The sequence below is a fragment of the Mustela putorius genome, unplaced genomic scaffold (assembly GCF_011764305.1).
Source record: "Mustela putorius furo isolate JIRA1106 unplaced genomic scaffold, ASM1176430v1.1 tig00000460_pilon_pilon_pilon, whole genome shotgun sequence".
NCBI classification, from domain to species: domain Eukaryota; kingdom Metazoa; phylum Chordata; class Mammalia; order Carnivora; family Mustelidae; genus Mustela; species Mustela putorius.
The window spans coordinates 22,027,053-22,033,284 of NW_025421389.1; the positions used below are offsets into that span (position 1 = coordinate 22,027,053).

The 6,232-nt window shown below is 58.5% G+C and overlaps 1 protein-coding gene across 1 annotated transcript; it reads right to left on the reverse strand.

Moving 5' to 3' along the window:
* Positions 1-121: 121 nt before the first annotated feature.
* Positions 122-5,597, reverse strand: TAGLN (transgelin). Its single transcript, XM_004749909.3, has 5 exons — positions 5,444-5,597; positions 1,677-1,868; positions 1,396-1,573; positions 1,013-1,115; positions 122-723 (listed from the first exon to the last, which is right to left on the reverse strand). The coding sequence occupies exons 2-5, from the start codon at positions 1,854-1,856 to the stop codon at positions 579-581; spliced, it is 606 nt and encodes a 201-aa protein (XP_004749966.1). The 5' UTR covers positions 1,857-1,868; positions 5,444-5,597; the 3' UTR covers positions 122-578.
* Between the last annotated feature and the right edge of the window lie 635 nt (positions 5,598-6,232).

A 6,232-nucleotide genomic window follows, 5' to 3' on the forward strand; every position in this document is an offset into this window, starting at 1 on the left:
GAATTTGGGGGGTCCTTCAGAGCTGACAGCCAGGAAAATGTAAATGTTCCCTGCCTCTTGCCTGCTCATAGCTGGTGGAACCGGAAGTGACTAGGGCAAATCAAACTCTGCCAGCCAGGCCTGAGAAAAGATTGATGTATATATTTGTTTCTTTTTTGAATTTCAACCTCCAAAATATTCCAGCAAAAAAAAAAAAAAAAAAAAAACACGAGAGTTTGGGCTGGGTTTCCTTCAATGGGAATCTGCGGCCAAGGAGGATGGTGGACTTGCCCCTACCAGCTGCCCCCGGCCCATGTCCCCCCTCCATTGCCTGGCCCAAGGTGGCGGGAGGCGGGAGATGGTGGGAGACGGTAGGGAAGCTGGGAGGAGGGTTAGGGGAGTAGTGCTTTGGGATAAGAAGTTGGGCGGAGGCTGAGGGGTGGGGAAGAGCTGCCCAAGTGTGGTCACCTTTACTCAGTGACGGAGCCTCGAAGCTTGGCCGGGGCTGAAGGAACTACACGGTGTGGGTGAGTGGGCTAGGCAGGATGGCTGCGGCCGGCGAGCTGGGAAGGGCAGGGCCAGGGGCTGGCCCACTCCCTCTAACTGATGATCTGCCGAGGTCGTCCGTAGCCCGTCATGCCAGCCTGCGAGGCCCCTCTGTTGCTACCCATCTGTAGGCCAATGACATGCTTGCCCTCCTGCAGTTGGCTCTCTGTGAATTCCCTCTTATGCTCCTGGGCTTTCCTAGAAGCGGGAAAACCAGGATAAAGACTCACCAGGACTGCACATTCTCCACCTGGGTTCTGTTTCCTAGTCTCATCCCACGGCCCCCATCTCACTTCTCTTGTTTCCTTCACCTCGCGTGTCCCACGGGCCGTGGACATTGGCAAGCAGCAGGGACCCATCTTCCCCTTAGCCTAGACCTTCACTTTGTACCTTCCCAGCTATCTGCTTCCCTAGGTTAGCCCAGGCCACCTCCCATCTCACACAGAGATACATGCTTAGCGCACAAAGAACCCTGGTGGCCACGTACTTCATGAACCAGTTGGGGTCTCCACGGTAGTGCCCATCATTCTTGGTCACCGCCAAGCTGCCCAGGGCCATCAGGGTCCTCTGCACTGCTGCCAAGTCTTTGCCTGGGAGAATAAAGAAAGGAATGGGGGGGGCGGTGAACTTCAGGTCCACGTCCACAGGACTCCACAGCAGGGCCTGCCCCCCCCTCAGAAAACTGGCCAACCCGGGGGATGAGGAGGCTGCAGCAGATCCTACGATGCCCTCGAGTGTGGCTGGCATTCTCTCGGCACATCCCATTCCCACTCTGCAGACGTGTGGTGGCAAGCTTGGACCACTCCTTGTCCCCTCTGCCTCAGCTTCCTGTCCTCTACCTGCCGCCTCCACCCCCTCTTCTCTTTGTACCTTCAAAGAGGTCAACAGTCTGGAACATGTCAGTCTTGGTGACCCCGTAGTCCTCCGCTGCCTTCAGGAACTGAGCCACCTGCTCCATCTGCTTGAAGACCATGGAAGGAGGGTTGTCGGGCACCTTCACTGGCTTGGAGCCGTCAGGATACAGGCTGTTCACCAGCTTGCTCAGAATCTGCCGGGCACAGAACACAGCTTGGCACTCAGCTGGGGGTGCCTGCCCTGCAAGCCCAGCAGGATGGCGAAGCCCCAGCCCCCCTTCCCAGGGTGCCACTCACCACGCCGTTCTTCAGCCAGACCTGGAAGCCCAGGCGCCCGCGGTCCGGGCGCCCCACGTCGGGGCCACACTGCACTATGATCCACTCCACCAGCCTCTCCTCCAGCTCCTCGTCGTACTTCTTCTCGATTTTGGATTGTACTTCGCGGCTCATGCCATAGGAAGGACCCTTGTTGGCCATGTTGTGAGAGAGCTAAAGCAGCGCCGGCCAGAGAAGGGAGGTCAGAGGGTCAGAGAACAACTCGGCTCTCGCTTGTGCTAAGCAGGCCGTGGAGATCCAGGGGGATGGAGGGGGCGGGGCCAATCTGTCCTAGACATTGATTTACCTCCCCTGGTTTGCTCATTTTGTTTTCATGGCACTGCCCATCATCCTCTCCATCCAGGGAGCGTCTCTGAACTTAGGGACCAGAGAAACAGGACACCAGATCTTTGGAAGTCCAGAGCAAGGATAGTAAACTGACTTTGTGACAACCAGACGGTGGCAGGCATCTTGGGCTGCGCAGCACGTATGGTCTCCACCACTGCAGCGTGAAAGCAGCCTCAGACAATACGTAAACAAGGAAGCATGGCTTTGAGCCAATAAAACTTGACAAACAGCGGCTGCATTTGGCATACGGGCCAGAGTTTGACAACCACTGCTCTAGAGCCTTCTTTCTTTGCCAAGACTGGCCACAGAGGCATTAGAGGCCACAGAGGAGGCCACATGACCCCCTGCCCTGGCACAATAAGAGAGCAGCAGGTTTCCTTGTCCAGGTAGGCATGAGGGGGGTTGCTGCTTCCACCTGAAGTTATAGTTACCTTCTCTCTCCGCTTTAGCCTCTAGCCCCAAAGCTGGAACCGCAGAATGCCTGCTCTTTGCCAGCTCAGCTTGGCCTCCGGCCTGCAGCTGCAGAAGAGGCTCCAGCTTACCCACCCCTGGCAAGGCCGAGGAAGCCAGCAGAACCCATGAGCCTTTGGTCAAGAAGCCGTACTTCCTCAGGTGGCCCAGAAGAGAGAGAGAACTGACAGACCCACGGACTTCCCCTTGTGCCCCCCGCTCCCGCCACCCTAGTAGCTAGAGCAACTGAGGAGCCAGAGCCCTCCAGGGACCCCCCAGAGCCAAGAATCTGCCAGCCAGAACATGGGGAGCCCCTCCCTGTGTAGACCAGCCGCCAGCTGCTGCCCTAAGGCCTGGGGCTGGCCCTGCTTGGGAGAGCCTTGTAGTGTGGGGGAAAGTCTACAGGAGCAAGGCCTGCAAGGTGGCTGGTCCGAGGAACTGGACCTGGCTGCAGTGGTCACCCAGGGGTGGTGCTCAGAGCTCCCTGGGAGAGCCCTCCCTCCAAGAAAGGTACCAAATGAGGCCAGACCCATCGCCTGGCTTCAGAGAAGTCAGAGGTTGGGAGGGAGAGAATGGGCTGAGGAAGGGGTAGCAGCACGCTACCCCGACTCCCTCCCTGGCCAGAGGCAGACCTTCTCCCCACTCCCCACCACCGTGGACAGCCAAGTGAAAGTCCTCACTTGCCAGTGCTCCCTGGTGAGCTGCCCTACCCTTCTTCCCCTCCAGCTGACAACTTCCCTGCATTCAAGTTCCCTGTCTGTGCCCCGGGGAGGTGGGGATCTCTCTCAGAGGGCTCTGCCTTCACGGAGCCACTGTCTTGTTAAGTCGCCTCCTGGGACTGCTGGCCCTGACCCAGGGACAAAAACTGTTCCTTTCATTCTTTTCCAAGTCATCCCCTGAGGGGACAGCAAAGGTGGAGACAAAGAACTCATCTAAACTCTCCCTTCTCTCAGGAGGTGTAAAGCCCCAGAGGGCTGGGCCCCCTCTGAGCACCACCAGCCCTCTCCCCTGCCAGCTGACACCCAGAGAATCCCAAAACAGTCTCTGCTCTGTTTCCCTCTAAAGGGCCCCACCCCTTCCTTCCCCGCCTGCGCCTGCGGGGTGTGGGTCTCACACCTGCTTCCCTGCTTTCCAACCACCAGGGGGGGCAAAGACTAGTGGTCAAAACCCATGAGTCAGCTGGGACCAGGTACCTTGGACCCACCCTGCAGCCCGGCCCGGCTCAGCCTTCACCCACCAGCCCAGGCAGGCAGCACGCATCCCTGTGGTCCAGACACCCACCACCTTCCACAAGCCTGCTCCTCCCCCCAACTCTCCAACCGACCTGGCCTCTCATCTGCCCTCCCTCCCAGACAGTGGGCTGGGCCTGTGAAGAACAGGCCAAGACAGAGTGCCCCCCACCCCCTGCAGCTTCCAGTCTAGGAGACTCAGAGCAGACAGTGGTATCGAGGCCCACTGTGACAAGAACGCAAAGTTGCAGCCTGTAGATCCAGAGACAATATTTGGATTTTGATCAGAACAGGGAGGGGGAGGGGCGCCTGGGTGGCTCAGTTGCTTAAAGCCTCTGCCTTGGGCTCTGGTCATGATCCCAGGGTCCTGGGATCGAGCCCCATATCGGGCTCTCTGCTCAGCAGGGAGCCTGCTTCCCACACCCACTGTGCCTGCCTCTCTGTGACTCGTGATCTCTGTCTGTCAAATAAATAAATAAAATCTTAAAAAAAAAAATAAAGAACAGGGAAGGGGATGAAAGGCACCCCACCCACCCCACCCTTCTCCCTTCTGGTGAAGAGTCTGAAAGTGGAGAGTTCCAAGAAATCCCTCTCAGTCCTCCAACCAAGGCCTCCAACCAGTCCCACCTAGATGTGCTGCTGGGAAGAGGAGAGGGAGAGGGAGAGGGTCGCCAGCCAAATCACCGAGGAGCCTTTCTTGATAAAGCCTCCTGGGACAGGACAGGCAGGACAGCCCCTGCTCTGTGGCTCTTGTCAGCTTCCCCCTCCACCCAGAGAAAGAATAAAGTCCAGCTGTAAAGGGACAGCGTGTACCTGCTACTAGCAGGAACCCCCAACTACTAGCAGCACCAGGGGTCTCTGCAGGACCGCCGGGCCCCCCTCTATGGGAAGACAGGAGCAAGCCTCTGGTGCTTTCTGACTCGGCCAGAGGTCCGGATTATCTCAGTTCTGGCAGCAGAGAAGTGCAGCTTCTCTAGCAGCTATTCACTGCTACCCCTTGGATAGCAACCACTAAGGGGAAGCAGCCAGATCCTTCTGAAAGGGCCCAGGGTCCCAGGCCCACCCAGGCCAACACTGCAAAACTCCCGCAGGACCCATCCCTTACCCCTCTGCCTGCAGCGGGCCACCTCCCATTTTCAGAGGATGGAAGGAGCCATGTGTCCAGAAAAGGCCCTCTTGTGCCCTTGCCCACCTGCCTGCGGCCCTCCCCGCTGCCTTAGTGGCTTCCCGGAGCTTCTCCTTTGCTGCTCAGGCCCTGGGTACCCACCCATGGGCCCACGCTCTCCAGCACTGGAGAACTTGCCACGCCCTTGCACAGCCTCCTGGATGGACAACAAATACAGCTTGTGTCTAACCCAACACCTCGAGCCCATCACACACCCCATGGGCATGACGAAGGGCTGAACACCGGAGCCCCCTGCCACACCCCAGGCATCAGGGTCTTTACCATCAGTCCCTCTGCATCAGCCAAGTCACCCTCAACATTTCCACCTGCCCCGGGCTCCCCAGTCTGAGCAAGATGGGATCTGGCAGGCTCATCCCCACCATCAAATAGGACACCTCACCAACTGGAGATCAGGAATGCACACTAACAGAGAGGGTGGCCTTCTCCACCCAGGAAGCTGGAGACCAGGACCCCCGAAGGCCCTGTCCCCAGGACCCCTACTGCTACCGTCAAGCCCTAGCCTGTCTGCCTTCCAACCCAGAGATACATGCACTTACAGGGGTTCCTCGGGCTCGCAGGAGGGAAGGAGCACTCCGTGTCTGAACTTGGACAGACAGGATGGGGCGCTGGCTGAGTGGGGGGTTTAAAGGGCTGCTGCCGGGGTGATGTCAGCCTCCCCCGCTGGCTCACCCCTCGGCCCCCTCCCTGCTAGAAGAACCCAGCCTGTTCCCCACCCCCGGCCCCCCCAGTGACTCCACACAGGCTCCATATTTGGGGAAAGACACCAAGTTGGAGCAGTCTGCCGGGGGCTGCCCGAGACATTCTCTGCGTGCTTTGGAGATGGAGCGGGTGGGGCGGAGCTGAGCTGCCGGCTGGGAAGCCGCCGGGAAAAGCCTTTTATGGGCAGGACCATGAAGGCCTCCCCTGCTCTCTGGACTTAGCGAGGCTCCTTCCTCACTGCTCCCTGCCCCTGAGTTTGAGGTCGGGGGGAATTCTAGAGGGTCTGGCCAGAGAGAGGGGGAAAGAGCTGGGGGGATCGGACTAACCAGCCACCCTGTCCTCCTGGGGGTTTCGCTCCAGTTGGAAATAGGAAATAAACTTTACTGAGAACCTACGACATGCCAGGGAAATGCTTTGCAAATGTTCTCATTTAATCCTCAGGGCTGTATCGTGGGAGCGTAATTACTAACCTCATTTTCAGATAAATCTCTTACTCAAGGCCACGTGGGTGGGGATGTCACGAGTGGCAGAAGCTGGGTGTCCCTGCTGGCCCCCGTGTGGGAGGGGAGAGGCTGGCAGACCCCCTCCTTCAGCTGTCCCACTCTGCTCAAGTTGAGAGCGTCCCG

What these genes read in the sequence shown, in the direction of transcription:
- TAGLN (XM_004749909.3), bottom strand. Translation starts at nt 1,856, where the DNA reads ATGGCCAACAAGGGTCCTTCCTATGGCATGAGCCGCGAAGTACAATCC. An exon ending in TCTGGCTGAAGAACGGCGTG is followed by an intron (nt 1,574 to 1,676) that starts GTGAGTGGCACC and finishes TGTGCCCGGCAG; the next exon opens with ATTCTGAGCAAGCTGGTGAA. An exon ending in GACCCCAACTGGTTCATGAA is followed by an intron (nt 724 to 1,012) that starts GTACGTGGCCAC and finishes TCCCGCTTCTAG; the next exon opens with GAAAGCCCAGGAGCATAAGA.